The sequence below is a fragment of the Amblyraja radiata genome, chromosome 17 (assembly GCF_010909765.2).
Source record: "Amblyraja radiata isolate CabotCenter1 chromosome 17, sAmbRad1.1.pri, whole genome shotgun sequence".
Classification (NCBI taxonomy): domain Eukaryota; kingdom Metazoa; phylum Chordata; class Chondrichthyes; order Rajiformes; family Rajidae; genus Amblyraja; species Amblyraja radiata.
In genome coordinates, this window is record NC_045972.1 from 3,233,071 (window position 1) to 3,258,590 (window position 25,520).

The 25,520-nt window shown below is 42.6% G+C and overlaps 1 protein-coding gene across 2 annotated transcripts in view; it reads right to left on the minus strand.

Annotated features, from left to right (window-relative positions):
- ap1g1 (adaptor related protein complex 1 subunit gamma 1) overlaps nucleotides 1-25,520 on the minus strand; it is a 140,495-nt gene that overhangs the window by 65,788 nt on the left and 49,187 nt on the right. For both annotated transcript variants that reach the window (XM_033035631.1, XM_033035630.1), the window contains 3 exons: nucleotides 23,008-23,103; nucleotides 14,131-14,211; nucleotides 13,353-13,451 (listed from right to left, as the gene is read on the minus strand). In XM_033035631.1, the coding sequence (XP_032891522.1) occupies nucleotides 13,353-13,451; nucleotides 14,131-14,211; nucleotides 23,008-23,103 (276 nt within the window). The remainder of the gene's footprint in view (nucleotides 1-13,352; nucleotides 13,452-14,130; nucleotides 14,212-23,007; nucleotides 23,104-25,520) is intronic.

Below are 25,520 nucleotides of genomic sequence, written 5' to 3' on the forward strand. Positions count from 1 at the left end.
CCAAAAGGCTCATCCAGGAACATTTCATCCACTTGCCCCTCCCAATTTCCCCAAACCAAATCAATCAAGTGTCAGACCCTCAACATGTTGCCGGAGGAAACTTTCCTGTACATGTTTAACAAATTCCACCTCGTCTAAACCTTTCACAATATGACATTCCAGGTCAATGTTGGGAAAATTAAAATCCCCTACGACAACCTTACCTGCAACTGTCTGCAATCTCCTGGCACATTTGCTCTTCTAATTCCCGTGGACTACTTTGAGGTCTCTAGTACACCCTCAACAAGGTGATCATCCCTTTCATGTTCCTCAGGTCCACCCATATAGACTCACTAGACGAACCGTCCGAAATGTCACCTCTGACCACTGCCGTCTTGACATCCTCCTTAATCACTAATGCACCACTCTCTTCTCTTTTACCCGTACCTGTCTCTCCTTAGCAACATGCACCCTGGAACATTGAGCTGCCAGTCCTGCCCCCCTCTTAACCATAATGTCCTCTGTACTTTCTCCCATCACCGTTCATAACAACTTCTAACCTCTCACCTGCCTCGGTCATAAATAAGATCCCACCTCCCTGCTAATCCAGCTTAAATCCACCTGTGTAGCACTAATAAACCTGCCTAATCGGATATTGGTTCTTCTCCAGTTAAGGTGACGTTAATCATCCTCAATTTTGTATGCCTAAATTAATCTCTCTCCTGAATTTTAATAAGCAGACCTTAATTGATCTCTTGGGGCAATATTCGTGACCCAGAATGGAGTCCAATGATTATACACAAAACTGATTTTGACAGCATAATAGGTTTAAGCCATACAGTTGCTCCACCCATTTATTAAATTCCAATATCTGGCCTCAATTATATCCTCTCAGGCTAGAGAATTCCAAAAATTCACAATCCTTCAAGAAACATATTCTCATCTGTCTTGTGTCTGACCTCTTTCCCTCAAAAAACGGGCTTCACTTTATACCACTTACATCCAGGGGAAACAATTAAATATGAAATCACCTTAGAATCTGTTTGGTGTGATGACAACCCATTCTTCCAAATTTCAAAGATTAAACTCAATCTTTCCTTGCTACTGGTTCACCCACTGCATCTCACAAACCAGCACAGCAAGATCCCTCTTGCTTGTTTACAGTTAGAGTCATGGAGCCATTCAGCACTGAAAAAGGTCCTTCAGCACAACTCGCCAATGCCGACTAAGATGTCCCATCACAGATAGTCCCATTTAGCCCATATATTTCTCTAAACCTTTCCTATCCATGTTCCCACAGAGTCAGTCATACAGCATGGAAACATGCCCTTCGGCAAACCTGCTCATGCCGACCAACATGCTCCATCTAAACTAGTACCACCTGCCTGTGTTTGGCCCATATCCTTCTAAGCCTTTTATATCTATGTAGCTGTTCAAATGTATTTTAAATGTTGTGACAGTACTTGCCTCAACTACCTCCTCTGATAGCGAGTTCCATATACCCATCACCCACCCTTGTTGTAGAAAAAGTTGTCTTTCACGTTGCTATTCAACCTTTCCCCTCTCACCATAAACCTATGTCATCTGGTTCTTGATTCATCTACTCTAGGTAAATGACTGCGCATCTATCTATTCCCCTCATAATCTTATATACCTCTATAAGATCACCCCTCATCCTCCTGGGCTCCAAGGTATAAAGTCCTAGCCTGCTCAACCTCTCCTTATAGCTCAGGTGCTCGAGTCCTGGCAACATCATTTTAAATCATCTCAGCACCTTTTCCAGTTTAACAACCGTTCATATAACAGGGTGAGCAAAACTGGACATAATACTACAAATGTGGCCTCACCAATGTCTTGACAATTGTAACATTGAAACTTCTATACTCAATACGCTGACTGATGGCCACTGTGCCAAAAGGCTTCTTGACCACCCAATCGAACTGTGACGTGACTTAAGGAACTATGTACCTGCACTCCCTGATCCCTCCGCTCAACAAACACTCCGAAGAGCTCTATCATTCACTGTGAAAATCCTGCCCTGCTTTCACTACCAAAATGCAGCACACACTAGTCCGTTTCAAAGATAGACACAAAATGCTGGAGTAAACCAGCAGGACAGGCAGCATCTCTGGAGAGAAGGAATGGGTGGCCTTTTGGTTTGAGACGGGTCTCGACCCAAAACGTCACCCTTTCCTTCTCTGCAGAGATGCTGCCTGTCCTGCTGGGTTACGCCAGCATTTTGTCTATCTTCGGTTTAAACCAGTATCTGCAGTTCCTTCCTACACTAATCTGTATCAAATACCATTAACTATTCCAAAGCCCAAATGCCTATCTGATCAAGATCCTGCTGCAACCTTTGATAACCATCTTCACTATTTACGATGCCACCCACTTTCATGTCATCTGCTAACTTACTAACAATGCCTTGTACATTCTCATCAAAATTGTTGATATAAACCACAAACAGCAATGGGTCCAGCAGCAGTCCCAGAGGCACACCACTTGTCACAGGCCTTCAGTCCAATAAACAACCATCTACCATCACTCTCTGCTTCCTTTCATAAAGCCAATTCTCTATCCAGTCGGCTAACTCTCCCTGGATCCCATGCGATCTAACCTTCCACAGGAGCCTACAATGCAGAACCTTTTCAAATGCCTTGCTGATGCCTATATAGACAACGTCTATTAATATGCCCTCATCAGTCTTTAGTTACTTCTTCAAAAAACTCAGCTTACTTATAAATCTTCTCTGCACTCTTTCCAGCTTAATGGCATCTTTCCTATAGCACAGAGTTGTAAGTACAATATGTTGTAAGTGTTCTATTGTTCTGTGAATGCAAAAAATTGTATCTGTAAAATAATTCCCAGCGACAATTGGCCAATGCAATCACCCTCCATTAAAGATATCCTCCAATACCGAGCGTCTCTGCTCCACCGCTCAGGCAGAGGGCTTCTGATTACAAAAATAAAAATTTTCATCTGATTCCCTCTAAATCCTCTCCACCCTTAAACCTATGCCTTGTGGTTTTAGACACTTGGGAAATTTATCCCTTTGGTTACGAGTTCAATCAAGAGCCAACTTAGCTTCCTCCCCTCCAAGCAAATAAATCCAACCTTTCCAGTCCGATCTCATAACCAAAATATTCCATCTAGTAATTCTTCTCTGCGCTATCTCTAGTGTAATACCGGTGCCCAAGAAGAGCAAGGTGACGTGCCTCAATGACTATCGACCAGTTGCACTAACGTCTGTGGTGATGAAGTGCTTTGAGAGGCTGATCATGGCGGAAATCAACTCGTACCTCGACAAACACCTGGACCCACTGTAGTTTGCTTACTGCCACAACAGATCGACGGTGGATGCAATCTCACTGGCTCTCCACTCCACTCTGGACCACTTGGACAACAAAAACTCACATGTCAGGCTACTATTCATTGACTACAGCTCGGCATTTAATACCATCATCCCCTCCAAGCTGGTTACCAAACTCTCAGATCTGGGTCTCTGCGCATCCCTCTGCAATTGGATCCTCGACTTCCTCATTCACAGACCACAGTCTGTCCGTATTGGTGGAAATGTGTCATCCTCGATAACAATCAGCACAGGAGCACCTCAAGGCTACGTGCTCAGCCTCCTGCTGCACTCACTCTATACTCATGACTGTGTAGCCGGACATATTGCGAACTCAAGTTCGCCGACGACACCACTGTTGTGGGACGTATCACTGATGGGGACGAGTCAGAATATAGAAGTGAGATCAACCGATTGACCAAATGGTGCCAGCACAATAACCTGGCTCTCAACACCAGCAAAACCAAGGAACTGATTGCGGACTTCGGAAGGGGTAGGATGGGAACTCACAGTCCCGTTTATATCAACAGGTCGATGGTGGAAAGAGTCAAGAACTTCAAATTCCTGGGCATGCATATTTCCGAAGATCTCTCCTGGTCCCAGAACACTGATGCAATCATAAAGAAAGCACATCAGCGCCTCTACTTCCTGAGAAGATTACGGAGAGTTGGTATGTCAAGGAGGACTCTCTCGATCTTCTACAGATGCACAGTAGAGAGCATGCTGATCGGTTGCATCGGGGCTTGGTACGGCAACCTGAGCGTCCAGGAGCGGAAAAGGCTTCAAAAAGTTGTAAACACTGCCCAGTCCATCATAGGCTCTGACCTCCCTACCATCGAGGGGATCTATCACAGGCACTGCCTCAAAAAGGCTGCCAGCATCTTCAAGGACCCACGGAAATGGGCCGACACCAGCCTGGCCACACACTCATCTCTCCGCTGCCATCAGGTAGAAGGAACAGGAGCCTGAAATCTGCAACATCCAGATTCACGAACAGCCTCTTCCCCACAGCCATCAGACTATTAAACACAACTTCAGACAAACTATAGACTATAACAGGCTGTGTGATTGTGCCGGAGTTTTGCAAGGAGCAGATCTGATCAAGACTAAAAGTCTTTTTGAACTTGTTAAAACAAGCAGAACAAATTAGTGTGAAACAGTCAAGAGGGGGGAGGGGAAACAAAAGGAGGAACCGGCATGCTTTGTAACTTTGTGAGCGGTGTAGGTGGCCACTATTTGTATACATTGAGTATACAAGCAAAGAATTTCACTGTGCCTAGTCACATGTGGCATTTACGCATTCCATTCCACTATTCCATTCCAAGCTACACTACATTTGAATGGATTAGCGCTATTGCAATGTACTGATCGCAACCGAGTCCCCATTCGGCAGGGCAATTCTCAACCCCGATGCCTATACAGTGTGTTCATGAACTGAAAGCTCCAGGGAGGCGTCCATTGTGCCCAGAAATATGGTTATCAGGGTGGCCTGCAAGCGAGATTGCAGTGCAGGGAAATACGGACACCGAACCCTCCCAACCCACTCCAACAACTCCCTAGCATCCAATAGGCCAATGTACAGCCCGTAGAAAATAAGATTGAGAACTTAAGGGCAAGATTACTTTACCAAAGGGGACATGAGGGAATGCTGTGTGCTCTGCTTCACAAAGATGCATCTCACCCCCAGTTCTCCATTCTGAGCTTTCCAGCACAAAGGTTTTGCCATTCATTGCATGGACCAGATGGTGTTATTGGGGGAAGGGAGACACGGCAACATCTGCCCCATGATAAACTCTTTGTAGAGAATGGTCTTGTCCAATTCCTTCTCCCTGCACTTGGAACATCTAGCAATGAAGTACCATCTCCTCTACTTCCCAAGAAAATTCACCTCCATCATCATGAGTTGGTGCATAGGAGACCAGGGTTCAATCCTAACCTCAATGCTATCAGTGGCATACGCAAGTTCTTCCTGAAAACATTTAGGTTTCCTCCAGATGCTCTGGTTTCCCCCCAGGTCCCAAAGACAAGCTAATAAAGGGTAGATAATTTACCCTTTGTGTATACGTGAATGGTAGAATCTGATACAATATGGAGAGAATAAAATTAGATTACATAACAGTAGGATTAGAGTAAATGGGTGGATGGAATCACTGGGCCAACAGGGCTAGTTTCTATGCTGTATCTCTCTATGACCCTGTGACTGTGAAACGCATCCCACCCCAGACCAACTGGAGGAGCTACGCAGCACATCAGATGCCCAACGCCTTTCCCATCAAAGCCGGGGACTTCAACAAGCTAGTTTGATGAAGTGGTTTCCTAATTCACAGCAGGATATGTCCTGCAGCACCAGAGGATCAAACAGAAAATAGAAAAGTACAGCACAGGATAAAGGCCTTTGCCTCACAATATCTGTGCCAAAAATGATGCCAAGATAAATCTAATCTCATCTGCTGAACGTGATCCATATCCTACATATTCATGCTGGAGAAACTCAGCGGGTGCAGCAGCATCTATGGAGCGAAGGAAATAGGCAACGTTTAGGGCCGAAACCCTTCTTCAGTCTTCAGGAACCCATAACGAAAAAAATTTGCCCGCACATCTCATTTACATTTTGTCATAGCATTATACAGCGTGGAATCAGGCCCTTCGGCCCACCTTCCACACATCAACCAGCACGTCACATCTACACTAGACCCACATAGAGGTATATGGCCCATATCCCTCTAAACCTGTCCTATCATGTACCTGTCTCAATGTTTATTAAACATTGCCATCATCCCTGCCTCAACTACCTCCTCTGGCTGCTTGTTTCCTTACTTTGTGCAAGAGACTCTGTGTGTCTACTTGATCAATTCCTCTCATGATTTTAAACACCTCTATAAGATCACCCCTCATCCTCCTGCACGCCAAGGAATAGGGTCGCAGTCTGCTCAACCTCTCCCTATAGCTCAGACCCTCGTAAATCTTCTCTGTACCCTTTCCAACTGTAATATGGTGCCCAGAACTGAACACAATACTCTAAATGTGATCTCACCAACATATTATATAACTGCAACATGACCTCCCAATTACTATGCTCAATACTCTTGACTGATGAAGGCCGATGTGCCAAAAGCCTTTTTGACCACCCTGTCTACCTGTGATGCCACTTCAAGGAACTACGTACCTGCACTCCTAGATCCCTCTGCTCTACAAAACTCCCCAGAGCCCTTCGATTCACTATGCAGGTCCTGCCCATGTTAGACTTTCCAAATTGCAAAACCTCACATTTCTCTGTATTAAATTCCATCAACCATTCCTCAGTCCACCTGGCCAATTGAACAAGATCCTGCTGCAATTTTTGACATCCATCTTCACTGTCTGCAATATCACCCAGTTTTGTATCATCTGCAAATTTGGCCATCTTGCCACATGTTTCCATCAAAATCATTGAGAGATGACAAACATGGCCCAGCACCGGACCCCGAGGCACACCACTAGTCATAGGCCTCCAGTTCAAGAAGCAACATTCCACCATTACCCTTTGCTTTCTTCCATGAAGCCAATTTTCCACCCATTCAGCTGTCTCTTGTTGGATCCCATGCGATCTAAACTTCCAGAGCAGCCTACCATGTGGAATCTGGTTGAATGCTTTGTTGGTCCATATATACAACATCTACTGCTCTGCCCTAATCAACCTTTTTGTTCACATCTTCAAAAATCTTAATCAGATTTGTGAAACACGACTTCCCACATGAACAACCATGCTGAGTCTCCATGAGCACCTCTTGTCCATCCAGATGCATGCACATATTATCCCTCAGAATACCCTTTAATAACCTTCCAACTATAGATGTTAAGCTCACTGGCCTTTAGTTCCAAGCCATTTCCCTGCAGCCCTTCTTGGATAGGCACACCCTCCTGCCTTCCACTCTTGTTTTCCAGTGTTCTCGTATATATCTGATCTGTCTCTTGTGTATATATCCTGATCTGTGAGATTTGTCCACCTTCATACGAGTCCGGACCTTCAGTACCTCTTCACTGTTACACTGACTGTTCTCAAGGTGCTTCCATTGACTACCCCAAGTTTCTCAGTCCTCCTGTTTTTCTCCATGGTAAAAAACAGAGGAGAAATACTCATTGAAGACCTTGCCCATCTCATGTGGCTCCATCTGACCACTTTGATTCCTGAGGGGTCCCACTCTCTCTCGTTACCCTATTTCCTTTTATGTACATAAAATCTCTTGGTAGTATCCTTAATTCTATCTGCCAGAGCTATCTCCTGTCCCCTTTTTGTCCTTCTGATTTTATTTTTTAGTTTGCTCGGTAGTTCCCGAAAAGTCTCCAGAAATATAATTGCTGCCAACTGCCTATACCTATCCCATGCATCCCTCTTACTCTTGACCAAAGCCACAATCTCCATCGTCATCCAAGCTTCCTTATGTTTGCCTGCCTGGCCTTTCACTCTAACCGGGAAGTGCATGTTTTGAGCCCGTCGGCACGCTTTTAAAAACATCCCACTTTCCTGACGTTCCTTTTCCTTCAAACAACCTATTCCAATCAACTTGAGCGAGTTACTCTCAAATTTAGGATTTTAACTGATAGCCTGCATTTTAACTTGTGGGCCCTCTCTGCCCCTATCCATAACTATCTTAAACCTAATCAAACAGTGGTCACTGGTCCCAAAAGGCTCATCCACAAACACTTCATACATTTGTCCCTCCCAATTTCCCAAGACTAGATCATATGTTTTCCTCTCACATGTGGCACCCTCTACACATTGCTGGAGAAAACTCTCCTGAACACTTTTGACAGATTGCACCTTGTCTAAACAATTCACAATATGTTGTTCCCAGTCAATATTGGGAAAGATAAAATCCCCTATTACAACAACCTTATTTGACCTGCAGCTGTCTGCAATCCCCTGGCATATTTGTTCTTCTAATTCCCATGGACTATTTGGGGGTCTGTAGTACACCCCCAACAAGGTGATCATCTCTTTCTTATTCCTCAGCTCCACCCATAGAGCCTCACTAGACAAACCGTCCATAATGTCACCTCTGACCACTACTGTGACATCCTCCTTAACCAATAACACAACACCCCCTTCTCTTTTACCCGCACATCTGTCTCTCCTGAAGCTCCTGTACCCCGGAATATTGAGCTGCCAGTCCTGCCCCTCTCTTAACTAGGTTTCGGTAATGGTTACAATGCCCCAGTCGCACGTACATATCCATGCCCTAAGCACATCTGCCTTACCCGTCAGGCACCTTCCATTAAAATGTGTAATTTAAACAAATATTTCTTCCTCGTTCTCTGCCTTTTATCTGCTTATTCTGTCCTCAATACATCACCCTCCATACCAACTTTTAACCTCTCACCTGCCTCTGTCCTGTGTAAGATCCCACCCTCCTCTCACTTAAAGCTATGCCCTTTGGTCTTTGATATTTCCACCGAGGAAAAAAGGTTCTAAGCATCTAACCTAACTTGGTCTTTCATCATGTTACATACTTCCATCAGGTCCCCCTTCAACCTCCGATGATCTAGCAAAATTCCAGGTTTGTCCATCCTTTCCTTGTTGCTAATATCCTTGAACCCAGACAGCATTCCAGCAAACCTCTTTTGCACCCTCTCCTAAATCTACACATCATTTTTGTAACAGTATAATCAGAACCGCACACAATATTCCCAATTACAGCCCAATCAAACTCTTATACAACTGCATCATCCCTCTGCACATCAATGCTGTTAAGGATCTTGCCATCAACTGTTTCTCTTCCCCATACATTCGACCTTACAAATTACAACACTTGCTCCAAAACTCCACCTGCCATCTCTCCATCCATTTCTGTAGCTGATCTCTATCCCGCTGCTGTCTGCAACTCCAGCAAACTTGGTGTCGTCTGCAAACTTACTGACCAACCCATCTACATTTACGTCAATGTCATTTATATATCAGAGGTCCCTGGACAGATCCTTGCAAAACTCCACTGCTCATAAACCACCAGCCAGAATAATGCCCTTCCACCAGAACCCTCTGTCTTCTATGAGTAAGTCAGTTCTGAATCCAAACAACAGTCACCATAAACCCTGTGCATCTTAATCTTGTGGATCAACCTACCATGAACTTCATCAAATGCCTTCAATCGGTGAAGACAACATCCATTGCCCTACCCTCAATCATCTTTATCACCTCCTCAAAAAACATGATCGAGTTAGTAAGACATGACCTGTGTGTACAAAACTATTCTGTCCTCCTATCCCAAAGTATCCTCTCCAAAAGCTTCTCCACCACAGACGCAAGGTGGACCTCAACAAATGTGTCGCGATTGTTATAGACTTTATAAAGGTGTGGAGGAGCCTATTCCTTAACCAGAAACGCTGGATGAACCAGGAAGTCTGTAATCTTCTGAGGAGCAGATCTCCCACATTCAAGTCTGGTTCACATAAGGAGTCCAGGTATGACCTCGATAAGGCCATCAGAAAGGCTGAGACACTTTTGCTCTAAACTGGATGAGACGGATGCTCGTCAGCTTTTGCAGGGCTTGTACACCATCACTTCCTACATGGCTAAACCAAGTGGTAGCTCAAGCAACAGTAAGGTATCACTCCCGGACAAGCTCAATGCTCTCCAAGCATTTGAAAGAGAGACCATTGACATCTCTTATCGGGTCCCAAAGCCCCGGACGGCTCACTTCCATTCACTTCAATTAATATATGCAACAGTAATGGTCCCAGCACCCAACCCTATGGTGCACCAGTCGTCACAGAATTCTAAACCAAAAGCAACCCTTCGCCATCACTTTCTTCTCCTGTCGCCAAGCCAATTTTGATTGCAATTTGCCTAGATTCAATGCGGTCTAACATTTTGGACATGTTTTCTATGTGGGGGCTTGTCGAAGCACTGTAGTCAATATAAACCACATCAACCTCAATGCCCTCAATACATTGTCTTCTCTTCAAAAACGTTCAAACAAACTGACCAGAAAGGACCTCCCCCGAACAAATCCTTACTTATCTATCTCTGATTCATCTCTACCTTGCCAAGTGCAGATTAATCCTGTCCTTCAGGATTTTTCCAATTATTTCCCCACCACTGGCCTTTAATTACCTGGTTATCCCACCCTGCACTTTATCTGCGGCTAAGGAAGATGTTTAAATGTTAGGGCCGCAGTAATCTGCTCATCGCCTCCCAAAGTAGCTTTGGATATATATCTTCAAGCCATGGTAATTCATCAACCTTTGAGTCAGCTAAGATACCCAATACCTCAATTTATTTTAATACAATACAAATTGTAGAAAATTAAGAACCCAGTACCTATCTTAATGATAATTAATAGTATATTGCAAAACAGAAAATACCCAAATCCTATTTTTGTTCCCTATCCTTCAACCTACCCTCTGTCAACCCAATGAACATGCATTTTTTGAGAAACCACTGTTTTTTGCTCCACACCATCAAAAGCAATGAAAATTGAGATATAACATTCAATGACAATTCCTCCTTAGCTTACCCAGTTATATCCTCAAAAAAAAACTATTAAATTATATTTTCACTTCATAACACTATGAAGAATTCGCTGCATACTTAATGATGAACAACAGCATTTCCTTTCAGCGGATAATTTCACTATTTTATTTAGTCTTTCCCTTTTTGAATAGCACTATTACATTTGCTACCTTTCATTACTATACTATTTTGGAATCTAAAATATGGTTTAAAATATCTCAATGAATGCATCCCAATCTCTGAACTCAACACAAACACTTGAGATGTTGGATATTATAGGGTATGCTAATTTTGGACCACTTAATATAATATTTCCTCAAATGATGTTGATCACAAAGTTCCTCACTGGCTCGCTTTCATTTGGTATTGGTTTATTTCTTCGTCCATGAAGAAATTTTAATGTCCATTCTTCAGAGCTTCCTGAATTGAGTAGTTTGCTGCACCATTCTACTGGGCAATGAAGAATCAATTACATTGACACATCTGGAGTTGCACAGGTCTGACTGAACAAGAAAAGCATGCTTCCTTCCCAAGAGGACATTTGCAAACCACATATTATTTTACTACACTCTAGTTGTTTCCTGACAAATGTTTCTGACGCTAATTTTTCACATTTAAGTTTTACTTAAATACTTGAAATTACTTGCCCAAACTCGTTTTCATATTAACCAGGCAGCTGGCTCATAGTCAGCTACCTACCATTATATCCTGAAGCCAGGAAATCCTGTAATTTCCATATTCTATTCACTGAAATATATCTAGGATCTAGAATGATCATTATACCTGCATCTAGTGAAAACAATTAACATACATTGCTACTCCGACATGCTGTTCCAAAGATACTAAGGCATGGAACATAAATTTTGTATGCCAAATTAAATCAGAGGGTGAATTTATAGTGCAAGATTACATCCCATTCAATGTATTGCAAGTTCAAAATTTAAATATGTAATATATCACCTGGATAATAATGGACTAGTTAATTGGATCAACGGTTTTAAATTCTGTTTAGTTTTGAAATACCATTGTGATACATTGCAAATGCTAGCTGCATGATACCTGGAACAGAAGTAACCATCAAACCTTGCAGCAATAAAAGCAAGTTGTCTTACATATTGTGAATTTCATACATCCAAACGTCCAGGAAAACTAGTAATATTTGAGTAATTATGGCACAGCCAAATGATGACGGAGCGATGCAAGAAACAGTTTATAGGCACAATATTCAAAGGAGGGCAATTAAGTGTCCAAACTAACATATCATCAAGTATAAAATTTATCAGAGGCCACCGCAGCTGAAATCACATTCAACTTAATCTGATGAGGTCAAATATCCTTTTTATAAAGCAATCAATTTGTATACCATAATTTCCATGAACTATGTAAACACATAGCCTGATCAGTTGCATGATCTGTCCTGCTCTTAGCCAAAGAAAAATGGCAGGTGACTGTGCACAATTTCAGCATCTCAATAGTTATCCGAACATTCCTTGTTCTGGTTACATATTGTCTCAGATAGCGAGTAATCAACATGGTTCCGGAGAACTCTGCCAGTGGATCACTCAATAGGTTCATCATATGACAACACCAGGAAGAGGAATGACTCCAATTTAAGAAATCAAATAATTTCTACCTAGATGCATCACAGCAGGGAGGGGTTAGTCTTTGACAAGGAGTCTGAGCTGAGGGGGACAAGTGGTAAAAGTACAGTCTGTTACTGTGTGCAATTCTTGTGCTTTTTGTTTTTTGGCTTAGTGCAGTAGAGATGGCAGACAGAATGATGCAATGTTCCTCCTGCAGCATGTGGAAAGTCAGGGAAATTGTAGGTGACCCGGTGGGAATTGTGCCGGGTACAGCTTTCGGGAACTGGAGCTGCAGCCTCAGGATCACCTGGAGAATGATAATTTCCTAGAGAAGTCGCGGCGAGATGGTTACGCCAAAGTACAGGAAGAGACTAGGTGGGTGACCACGAAGAAAGGGAGTAGACAGAGTGCAGATGATCATGTGGCCATTCCCATTCAAAACGGGTAGATCCTTTTGGATACTGTCAGCGGGATTACCCTCACGGGTGAGCGCGGTAGCAGGCAGGGTTGTGGCTGTAAGTGAATCAAGAACCAGAAGACTTTGGTTTAAGATGAGAAGGCAAAGATTTAATTGGAACCTAAGGGGCAAATTTTTCAGAGAGATTGATGGTTATATATGGAATAAGCTGCCAGAGGAGGTGGTTGAGGCAGGTACTATAACAGCAATTAAAAGACATTTGGACAGAACATCGATAGGAAAGGTTTAGAGGGATATGGGCCAAATGCAGGCAGGTGGGACTAGTGTAGACGGGGCTTCTTGATTAGCATGGGCAAGTTGGGCCGAAGGGCCCGTTTCCATGCTCTATGATTATCACAAAAAACACCTTTTTGTACATTTCAAGTTCTCTTGGGCAATTTAGTGACATTTTTCTTATTCCCAAGACTAATTTTGAACTACATGGACTTGACTTTAATGACGGTGACTCAAAAAGCTAACTTTATTGCTACATACCCTTAGTCCACTCTCTGACTTGATGTCCATAATTGTCAAAACGGTTTCATATAAAATTGCATTACCCACATTTTTGCTGGTTTCTGTATTTGTTGCAACCTAAGAAATGAAAATATATAAAAATGTTTCATTTTCTTCCTTAAACAACCTAGAACATTTATTCACATAGTCAGTTCCACAGAAGAATTATATAATATATATATATATTAAAAAAATTTGCATCAACTCCATCTTTAATTTTTTCTTGGATTCATGGTTTTTATAATCAAGCTTATCCTGAATTACATCCAAGTTTTAAACATTACTTGTGCAGTTCAGATTTATAATACTGACAAAATTGTTGCGTAATACAAGATGGCAAATGTTCAATAAACTATTAAATTGAGGGAAGGAAACCCAAGTTGACAATACACCCAAGGGGCAAAAATAAAGAAATGCAAATTATTGACAGAAATTACCCATTTCATTTCATCAGTGCATGCAATTGTAGATGGATTGAAACAGCAAAGACTGAGGTTTCATTTAGAAATATAAAATTTACATAAATTATGTGCGCCACTATAAGCTGCAAGCAGCATAGACCAGTTTTCTCATTTTCCAATCTTAAAGATTAAAATCATAAAAATAATGGAATTGGTCAGTTAAAATCAAAATTATTTCTGTCAACTCATAACATGTGGGAATGTGGCCAGACAAACACGAGTCGCAGTAATACATTTTGAAATTTCTAGTTCTTACATAAACTTCAGACCATTGGCAATTTTGTTGTAGAGTTCACCTGTGCAAGAATGTCATTCATAGCTTCACTTGAGTCATCATCATTTCTGCCTAACATTCGTAATAACCGTAATATTCGAACCTAGAATTACACAAAAAATATTTAGAATGTAAAATTTGACTTATGATATTCAAAAAGTGACGTTCAACTGAACATTCTACTCCTCTAAAATGTTACACTTTGCTACATCAGTTTTTTTTGTAGGATTCATAAACCACCAGCCAGAATAATGCCCTTCCACCAGAACCCTCTGCTTGTTCTTGTTCCTTCAGCTCAGTCCAGTAATACATGTTGCACTTCCACAAATTCTGGATTTGTGGGCTGAGTATATGGAACGAGCTGCCAGAGGAGGCAGTTGAGGCAGGTTCCGTAATAGCATTTAAAACACACTTGGACAAGTACATGTTAGGAAAGGTCAAACAGTTGTTCCCAAAGTGGGCAGTACTGCCATCTGCGGGGCTGTGGGATTAAGGGGCAAGGTGGTGCTGGAGCTGGGCACGGCATTGGGCAAGAACGATGTCAGTATGCACTTGACCTGCTCTACCAGGCGCTCCACACACCTTCTCTCTAAAAGCATGCACTGTTTCGCTAACTAGTATTTTGACACTTTTGAAAAATTATTACTTGCATTTTATATAATAATTCATGTATTATTATTGTGATAATAGTCTAACCGGTGTTGTTAGCGCACTCATACCTGTAATTGGCACGAAGCCAGCGTTTTATGTCATTAGAAATGTTAATAGTGCTGCACACGAGTTACTACCACTGATCTTAGTGGGTCGTGCAAACCGCTATTTGTACGGTAGGGGAGGTATTGGGGATGAGTTTATGGAGTCAAGGGGGTTGTGGCCTGAAGAGGTTGTAAACCACTGGTCTTGAGGATATGGACCAAATGCAGGCAAATGAGACTAGCTTAGGTGGGGCAGCTTGGTCAGCATGGACAAGTAGGTCCTAGACACCCGTTTCCATGACCAAACCAGAAAACCCAGGGACTTGGAATTTCAAATCCATTCCAGAACTTTAGAACAGTTGCACTTATTGAACATTTCCTGCTATCCATCCCCATGTCACTTATTTAAAGTCTTTAGAATGTTTAACATGAAAACCATAAAGGAATTTCCATAATCAGTTCAGTGCCTTCTGTGGACAGAAAAACAGTTTATCTTTTAGGTTGAAAGACTGTTGACCTGCAACTTAAATTAATTTCTCACTCCCCGTAAACTGCCTAACCCAAGCCTTTCCAGCATTTTATGTTTCCATTTCAAATATCCATCTTTATGAATGGAACATGAAACAGTACAGGAACAAGTTCTTGGAACCATAATGGCCGTGTTGAACACGACACCAAATCCAACTCTTATCTACTTGCACATAATCCACATTCCTCCATTCCCTGCATATCCGTATACCTATCCCTTAAATGCTACTATCATAAATGTGTCAACATTCATCCCTGGCAGCAACGGCGTTCCAGGTATTAACCACCATCTGTGTAAAACAAAGCTTACCACGCACATTTCATTTAAACTTTAGCCGTCTCAACTTTAACCAACAGTCTCTCAGGGTAAAATAACCTCACTGTCTACTCTATCTACGTCGCTCATAATTTAACATACTTCTATCAGGTCTCCCCGCAACTGTACTCCAGAAATACAGTATTCCCTGTATTTCTTTTAGACCCTAATCCTGACATCAATCTGGTAAACCTCCTCTGCACCCTTTCCTAGGCCTTCACATTCTCCCTTTAATGAAGTGACCAAAACAACACACAATACTCCAAAGGTAACTTAACCAGAGTCCTTGAATGCTGCAGCATGACTTCCCGACTGCTATACTCAATGCTCCTACCAATGAAGGTAAGCACACCATATGCCTTTTTACCACTGACTAATTGTGTTGCCATTTGAGGAATTGTGGAGCCATTTCTCCACCCATTTCATATGGTTATAGATGATAGGAGCAAAAATAGGCCATACAGCCAATCAACTCTACTCCGCCATTCAATCATGGCTGATCTATCCCTCTCTCCCAACCCCATTCTCCTGCCTTCTCCCCACAACCTCTGACACCCATACTAATCAATAATCCATCGATCGCTGCCTTAAAAATATCCATTGATTTGGCCTCCACAGCATTCTGTGGTGAAGAATTCCAGATTCACCATCCTCTGCCTAAAGAAATTCCTCATCTCTTTCCTAAAAGAACGTCCTTTAATTCTGAGGCTATCAGTCCTAGGCTCTCCCACTGGTGGAAACATCCTCTTCACACCAATTCTATCCAAGCCTTTCATAATTCTGTATGTTTCAATTAGGTCCCCCCTTATTCATCTAAACTCCAGCGAGTACAGGCCCAGTGCCATCAAACACTCATCATATGTTAACCTATTCATTCCTGGAATCATTTTAGTAAACCACTTCTGGACTCTCCAGAGCCAGCACATTCTTCCTCAGATATGGTGCCCAAAATTGCGCACAATATTCCAAATGTGGCCTGACCAGCGCCTTATAGAGGCTCAGCATTACACACCTGTTTTTGTATACAAGCCCTCTCTAAATAAATGCTAACATTGCGTTTGCTTTCTTTATTTACAGATTCAACTTGCAGATTAATTCTTTGGGAATCCTGCACTCCCAAGTCCCTTTGCACCTCCGATTTCTGGATTCTCTCCCCCAAAATAATCTACGCCTTTATTCCTATTACCAAATGCACACTCTGCTACAATATATTCCATCTGCCACTTCTCTGCCCACTCTCCCAACCTATCCAAGTCCTTCTGCAGAGTCCCTGCTTTCTCTACACTACCTGCCCCTCCACCTACGTTCGTATCATCTGCAAACTTGGCCACAAAGCCTTCACTCCCTTCGTCCAAATCATTAATGTACAAAGTGAAGAGCATCAAGCTCTGCGGAACTCCGCACGTCACTGGCAGCCACCAGGAAAAAAAACCTTTATTGCCACTCTTTGCCTTCTGCCATCCAGCCAACCTGAAATCTGCCCTTTCATACCATGGGGTCTCATCTTCCTTAGCTGCCTCACGTGGGGCACATTATCAAAGGCTGATAGATTTCATTTGCTGATCTATCTCCTGCTGTATACTTCTACAGCCTTCCTCACAGTCTGAGACTCCTACAATCTTGGAGTCATCTACAAGCTTACTAACCAACTCATCTACGATTACTCCCAAGTCATTTGCATGTAATCAAAAACAGCAGATATCCCGGTACAGATCAGTGTGGAACTACATTGGTCACACACCTCCAGCCAGAATATTCCACCTTGACCCTCTGTCTTCTATTGGAAAGACAGTTCCGATTCCATATGAAGGATCAAATCACTGTTAGTCCTGTACATCTTTATCAAATGCTTTACTAAAATTAATGAAGTCAATATCCACTGTTCTACCCTCATTAATTATCAGATTTGGCACTATGTAATCTGCCTCCACCACCACCCCCAGCAATGTATTCCAGGTTCCCACCACTTTTGAGTAAAATAAATCTTGCCCTACACATCTGCATTAAAGTTCCCCTCTCTCACCTTATAACTATGCCCTTCAGTGTTAGATATTTCCACCCTGGCAAAAGTTCTGGCTTCCCCATCTATAACTCTCATAATTTTATAAATTTCTATCGTCTCCCCTGAATCACCAATGTTCTATAGAAAACAATCCAAGTCTAACCAAGCTCTCCCTGTAGTGAAAGCCCTCTAATCCACAGCATTCTGGTAAACCTCCTTTGTAAAGCCTCCACATATTCCCTGTAATGGGGCAACCAGAACTGCATACAATATTCCAATATATGGCCTAACCAAATATGCAGCTGCATCATGACTTCCTGACTCTTATATTCAATGTCCTGAGCAACGAAGGCAAGCATTCCATACGCCTTCTTAACCACCTCACACTTGCTCAGGTTAAACTCCATCGGCCATTTGTCCGCCCATTTCTGCAACTGCTCTATATTCTTGCTGTATCTTCTGACAGCATTCCTCACTGTCTGCAACTCTTCCAATTTTGGCGTCATCAGCAAACTTACTCACCAACCCACCTACATCTAGGTCATTTATATACATCACAAAAAACAAACGTCCCCAGCACAGATCACTGTGGAACTCCACTGGTTATAGATCACGAGCCAGAATATCTACCTTCCACCAAACCATCTGTCTTCTATGAATAAGTCAGTTCTGAATCCATACGCCCAAGTCATCATGAATCCCATACAGCTTAATCTTCTGGATCCACCTAAATGAGGGACATCCACCATCAATCTTATCTTCATCAACCTCCATCACCTCCTCAAAATACTCAATCAAGTTAGTGAGGTATGACTTGTCATGTATAAACCCTTTCTCTTCCAAATGGGAGTAAATCCTATCTCAAATAATTCAGTTCCCTGCATTCTCTACTTCCTTTCTAAAACAAAGGTATAACACTGGCCACTCTCCAGTACTCAAGGACATTGCCTGTGGCTAGAGAAGAAATAAAGATCTTCGCAAAGGCCCCATCATCTTCTCACTTGCCACTTGATTACCTGGGATAGATCCCATCAGGCCCTGGGGATTTACCCACTTTAATCGATCTTCAAGAGTCTCAGCACCACCTACTTCTTGATCTCAAACTGCCCTAGCATTCTCCACATTTATCTCATTGTCCTCCAAGTCCTTCTTGGTGAATACAGATGCACGATACCTACATGGGTGAGTATAGAAGTTGGAAGATCATGTTGAAGTTGTATAAGACGTTGGTGAGACCCCATTTAGAATATTGTGTTCAGTTCTGGCAACCATGTTATAGGAAAGATAGTGTCAAGCTTGAAAGGGTTCAGAAAAGATTTACGAGGATGTTGCCAGGACTAGAGGGTGTGAGCTATAGGAAGAAGTTGACTAGTCTGGGACTCTATTCCATGGAGCGCAGGAGGATGAGGGGTGATCTTATAGAGGTTTATAAAATCATGAGAGGAATAGATCAAGTAGATGTACGGAGTCTCTTGCCCAAAGTAGGGGAATCAAGGGACAGAGGACATAGGTTCAAGGTGAAGGGGAAAAGATTTAACAGGAATCTGACGGGTAACTTTTTCACAAAGGGTGGTGGGTGTATGGAACAAGCTGCCAGATGAGGTCATTGAGGCTGGGACTATCCCAACGTTTAAGAAGCAGTTAGACAGGTACATGAATAGGACAGGTTTGGAGGGATATGGGCCAAGTGCAGGCAGATGAGACTAGTGTCGCTAGGAAAAGTTGGCCAGTGTGGGCAAGTTGGGCCAAAGGTCCTGTTTCCACACTGTATCACCCTATGACTACATCCTTTGACTCCAAGGATAGATTCCCTCCTTTATCATCAAGTGGTCCTATCTTCTCCATAGTCATCCTCTTGTTTTGAAAAAGCCTTGGGATTTTCCTTAATCCAACTCAATGACATTTCATGGTCCCTTTTGGCCCTAATTTGTCATTTGTTCTTTCCTTCTCATATTATATTCCTCATAAGCCCTGTCTGATGCCACCTTAAACCTGACATGCGCTTCCTTTTTGTCTTCCTGACCAAGATTACAACCACCTTGGTCATCCACGGTTCTCTTACTTTGCTGTCCTTATCCCTCCTATTTACTGGACATGCTGATCCTTTGATTGACTCCCATGTCATCTGTGGACTTACCCAATAACAACTGCACCCAATCTACCCTCCTTACCTTCTGCCTAGTGAAGAGAGCAAATGGCATGTTGGCCTTCATTGCGATAGGATTTGAGTATAGGAGCAAGGAGGTCCTACTGCAGTTGTACGGGGCCCTGGTTAGAATACACCTAGAGTATTGCGTGCAGTTTTGGTCTTCTAATTTGAGGAAGGACTTTCTTGCTACTGTGGGAGTGCAGCGTAGGTTTACCAGGTTAATTCCTGGGATGACTGAACTGACATATGATGAACAAATGGATTGACTGGAATTTAGAAGGATGATATGGTATCTTATGGAAAAATATAAAATTCTTAAAGGATTGGTGCAGGATGCAGGAAAAATGTTCCCAATGTTGGGGGGGGGGGGGGGTCCAGGACCAGGGGTCACAGTTTAAGAATAAGGGGTAGGCCATTTAGGACTGAGATGAGGAAAAACTTTTTCACCCAGAGAGTTGTGAATCTGTGGAATTCTCTGCCACAGAAGGCAGTGGAGGCCAATTCACTGGATATTGTCAAGAGAGTTAGATTTAGCTCTTTGGACTAACTGAATCAAGGGAAAAGGGGAAGAAACAGGAACGGGGTACTGGTTTTGGATGATCAGCACAGCTGGCTCGAAGGGGCGAATGGCCTACTCCTGCACCTATTTTCTATGTTTAATGACATTGTAATGTTTCTTTCCCCAATTGGGTATCTTCCCCCAACATACATATCTGCCGCTATTCAAAACAATCTTGAAACCTATGGAGTGGTGATCACCATCTCCAAGACGTTCTTACACCGTAACAACAGTCCCTGGCCAGGCTCGTTTCCATTATGATCCCTCCTCGAGTCAGACTATCCACAAACTGTTTCAGAAACCTTCTTGGATACACCTAACAAATTCTGCCCATCTAATCCTCTTACACCGAGTAAGTCCTAGTCAATCTTGTTGAAGTTAAAGACACCCACCACTCCAACCCTGTGGCTCTTGCATCTTTCTGTACGAGGCAGAAGTGGTAATTCCCTCCTTTACCCAACTTTGCTGGTTACCCTCTTGTTTTTAATGTAGGTACAAAAAGCTTTGGGATTTTCTCTAATCCGACTTGTCAAAGCCAATTTCTGTCCCCTTTTGCTCCTTCTAATCACCTGCTTGTTTTGTTTCCCCGTTTTCTTTCTATACCTCAAAAGCCCCATCTGATTTCACCCTCTTAAATACTGCATGTGCTTCATTTCTCTTTTTGACCATATTTACAACCTCTATGGTTAACCAAGATTTCATTAATTTGCCAACATTATCCCTCACTGGAACATGCCAGTTCTGAACTCAACTGGACTTTCAACGTCTACATCAGATGTGGACTTACCCATTAACAACTGCTCCCAGAATACCCTTCAGAATTCCTAATTGATAACGCAAGTCATTAAGCTACCCTCCCGAGTTCCTGTCCTACTCCTATTTAGTACTTTTCCGCAAGGTCCACCCTATTCAAAACAATCTTACAACTTATGAAGTTGTGATCATAATCCCCAAAATGATCTAATTAAATACCTGGCCAGGTTCATTTCCCAACAATTTCCAGTATGTTCTCTCCTTCGGTTGGACTATACAAATACTGTGTCAATAAACCCTCTCGGATACATGCCACAAATTCTGCCCCGTCAAGTCTTTAGCACTGAACAAGTCCCAGTCAATATTGAGAAATTTAAAATCACCAAAATAAGCTTGTTACTTTGGCAACCTTTCAGGAATCTCCCGCTTGCTATTGATGGGCCTATAGTACAATCCCATTAAAGTGTTTTACCTATATCGCCTCATGTCATCTGAGTGCCGCTGTGACACCATGACAGTGGTGCAATTCCTCCACCTCTTTTTCCTCCCTCTCGGTCATGTCTGAAACATCAACACCCTGGAAGATTGAGATGCCAGTCATGTCCCTCTCGCAATCATGTTTCCATTCTGGCTGCAACATCACAGTCCCAAACACCAATCCAGTTCAACCGCACAATACTCCTTACCTGTCCTTCCTTTGAGACTGGTCCGAACCTCTCCCTTCCCATTAATCTTTCTAATTTATGACCGATTATACTGGCTGCCATTACCCCCGCCTCTATGTCAAACGTTCCCGTGTAGCACTAGCAATCCTCCATGGAAGAATATTGGTCCCTCTCCAGTACAGACGGAACCCGTCCCTCTTGTACAGGTCACCTCTGTCCCAAGAGCTAAATATCTGAGTGTCTGACTCCTGCACCAATATTCACCTGTCCTATCATCCTCTTCTTATTCTCACTAGAATGTAGCACCAGGAGCAATCTGGAGATTACCATCCCCAGGAACTACTTTTTAATCTTCTGCCTAACCCACTATATTCACTTTTAGTTTAGTTTAGAGACACAGCGCAGAAACAGGCCCTTCGGCCCACCGGGTCTGCGCAGACCAGCGATCCCTGCACATGAACTATCCTACACCCACCAGGGACAATTTTTACATTTACCAAGCCAATTAACCTACAAACCTGTATTTCTTTGGACTGTGGGAGGAAACCAAAGATCTCGGAGAAAACCCATGCAGGTCACGGGGAGAACGTACAAACTCCCGCAGTCGGGGATCGAACCCGGGTCTCCAGCACTGCATTCGCTGTAAAGCAGCAACTCCACCGCTGCGCCACCGAGACCGCCCAAATGGATAACATCCGCTTTGTAGGATGTCATCCCTTTGACTACCTATGTCATTTGTACCAACATATCACAACAACTTCCGGCTGCTTGAGAGTTGACCCCCCCCCCCCCCCATTACAACGGTATCCATAGGTTCATCTCAACACAGCCTCTCCCCCAACACGGCTGCACTGCTAAACTTTCCGTTCCTCCTATTTGCTGCTGTGCCCGAGCCAAATGCCTGCTTTTCAAATGTTCTTCACTTGAAAAAAGTCCTTGTTCCAATCACAAACAGCTCTTGCTCTTAACTTTCTCACTGATTTAAAAAAAAAAACGCCTCTCTCATTAAAACAGCTACTCACCAAGTCTTCTTGACTTTAAGATAATAAATCTCTCACTGTTCTGCACCTTCCTTTCCTTTTATTGGCTGGTCTCTCTTCCTGAGCCTATCACTTTCCTTTTACTTTTTTAGACTTTTTTCCAAACATTATCTACCTTGAATCAAATTCTTGAACACTGTCAGTAAAATAAACATTTTCTCAAATGATTCAAGGTGCACAACAAAGACTGACCTGAAGAAACGGATCGCTAATGCCAGAGACATCGTGCTCTGGTGAGTAACCAGACATGATAAGATTTTTCAGGATTCGAACAAGCTGAGGAACCAACTGAAAATATAAAAAGTTACATCTCAGAACACAAATATTAATACTGTAACCAAAAACATTAATTCAAAGCATTCGTAAACAAATTCAAGGTATGCCTGCTCCTATTATATTGAAGGGCAAGACAAGTAGGAGTAAGGAACCATGGATGACAGGATAAATCGCAGTTCCTGACCAGTTCCGCAATTAATATTTATCCTGTTTTTACTATGGACCAGGGAACTTGGGAATGTTAACGGAAATGTCTTGAGAACAGTTTGTATTACAGTTGAAGACATGCTGGACATTAAGGTGTATGAAGGCAAATACATCTGCTGAGTCTGGTGAGATATACCCAAGGATACTGGGGGAAATCTAAAGTAGAAATTGCCAGAGTGTTGGCTGAGACACATGGATCACAGTTAGAAAAGGGTGAGGTGCCAAATGACTGTGTAGGTTGGCTAATGGTTGAGAAGGGCTACAAAGGGAAAACCTGCAAACAAGAGACCAGCAAGTCAAAAATCTGTGGTACTAAAGTAACTGTAGAGGATTTTGAGGGATAAGATATACATGCATTTGGAAAGACTAGGGTTGATGTTGAATAGTCAGCATGGTTTTGTGCATGGGAGATTATGATCGAGTTTACAGGTAACCAAGGAGGGCATAGTCACACACCTAGTCTATATAGACCTCAGCACCTTTGATAAGGTCCCGCATACTAGTCTGCCCAGAAAGGTTAGATTGCACGGGATCCAGGGAAAGCTAGCTAATTGGATACAGAATGCGGTTGTAATTAGTCCTGTGATTGTGGTATTCTTCAGTGATTGGTACCACATTGATATCAATGGAATAGATAAGAATGTATGATCAAGGATTTATTAATTTGTTTGCAGGTGACACTAAAATAGGTGGTATCGTGGAAAGTGAATATTGTTATCAAGAATTACAGCAGGATCTTGATGGCTAATCTATCTTAGTTTAAGTCTAGTTTATTGTTGTCCTAAATACCGAGGTACAGTGAAAAGCTTTTGTTTGCATGCTTTCCAGTCAGAGACTACAGAAGGTTACCATCACATTATCCACACGGTGTAGATAAAGGATACAAACATTTAGTGCAAGATAAAGTACCTCACGGACTAACGACTTGTAAATCCCAGCCAGAAATTGGCGTCGCAGGTAGATACTGTAGGCTGGTCAAAAGGGTTTATGGCACTTTGGCCTTCATCAGTCAGAGTATTGAGTATAGAAGTTGGGGGATAATTTTATATAAGATGCTGGCAAGTCTACATTTAGAGCGTTGTGTTTAGTTTTAGACACCATGTTATCGGAAAGATGTTGTCAAGCTGGAAAGGGTGCAGAGAATATTTACGAGGATGCTGCCAGGACTCGAGGGCTTGAGCTACAGGGAGCATTTGAGCAGACGGACTCTATTCCTTGGAGCGCAGGAGGATAAGGGGTGATTTCATAGAATTATACAAAATCATGAGAGAAATAGATGGGTAAGCACAGAGTCTCTGCCCAGAGTAGGGGAATCGAGAACTAGAGGACATAGCTTTAAGTTGAGGAGGGGATTTAATGAGAACCTGAGGGGAAACTTTTTTTTTTACAGTGTGGTGGATATATGGAACAAGTTGCCAGAGGACGTAGATGAGGCAGGTACTATCACAACATTTGAGAAACATTCAGACAGATACAGAATAGGATAGGTTTAGAGGGATATTAGCCAAACGCATGCAGATAGGACTAATGTAGATGCACATATTAATTGGTGTGGGCAAGTTGGGCCAATGGGCCTACTTCCACATTATATGTCTTTAATTCAGATAAGTGCAAGGTGTAGTATTTTGGGCCGTCAAACCAGGTCAGGACCTTCACTGTGACAGTGCCATGGGGAGTGTTGTAGAGCAAAGGGATCTGGGTGTATATTTACACATTGTTCCTTAAAGTGGCTTTGTGGGTAGATAGGGTGGTGAAGGTAGTACACAGCATGTTGCCCTTCATCAGCCCAGGAAATTAGTATAGAAGTTGGGACGTTAATTGAGGCCACATTTGGAGAACTGTAGTTTAGTTTTGGTCACCCTGCCATATGAAACATACCATTAAGCTGGAAAGAATGCAGGACAGAATTCAAAGATGTTGCCCAGACGTGAGGGCATGAGCTATAGGGAGAAACTGAACAGGCTAGAATTGTATTCATTGGGCACTGGAGGTAACCTTAAAGAGGTGTATAAAATGATGAGTGGAATAGATGGGATGAAGACTTATTTCCCCAGGTAGTGGAATCTAGAACTAGACAACATGTTTTATGGGGAGAGGGAAAAGATGTAAAATAATCCCGAGGTGCATCTTTTTCAACACTGAGGAGGTAGTTGAGTCAGGTACTTGCGCAATGTTTAAGAAACATTTAGACAGGCACATGGATAGAATAGGTTTAGAGGGAT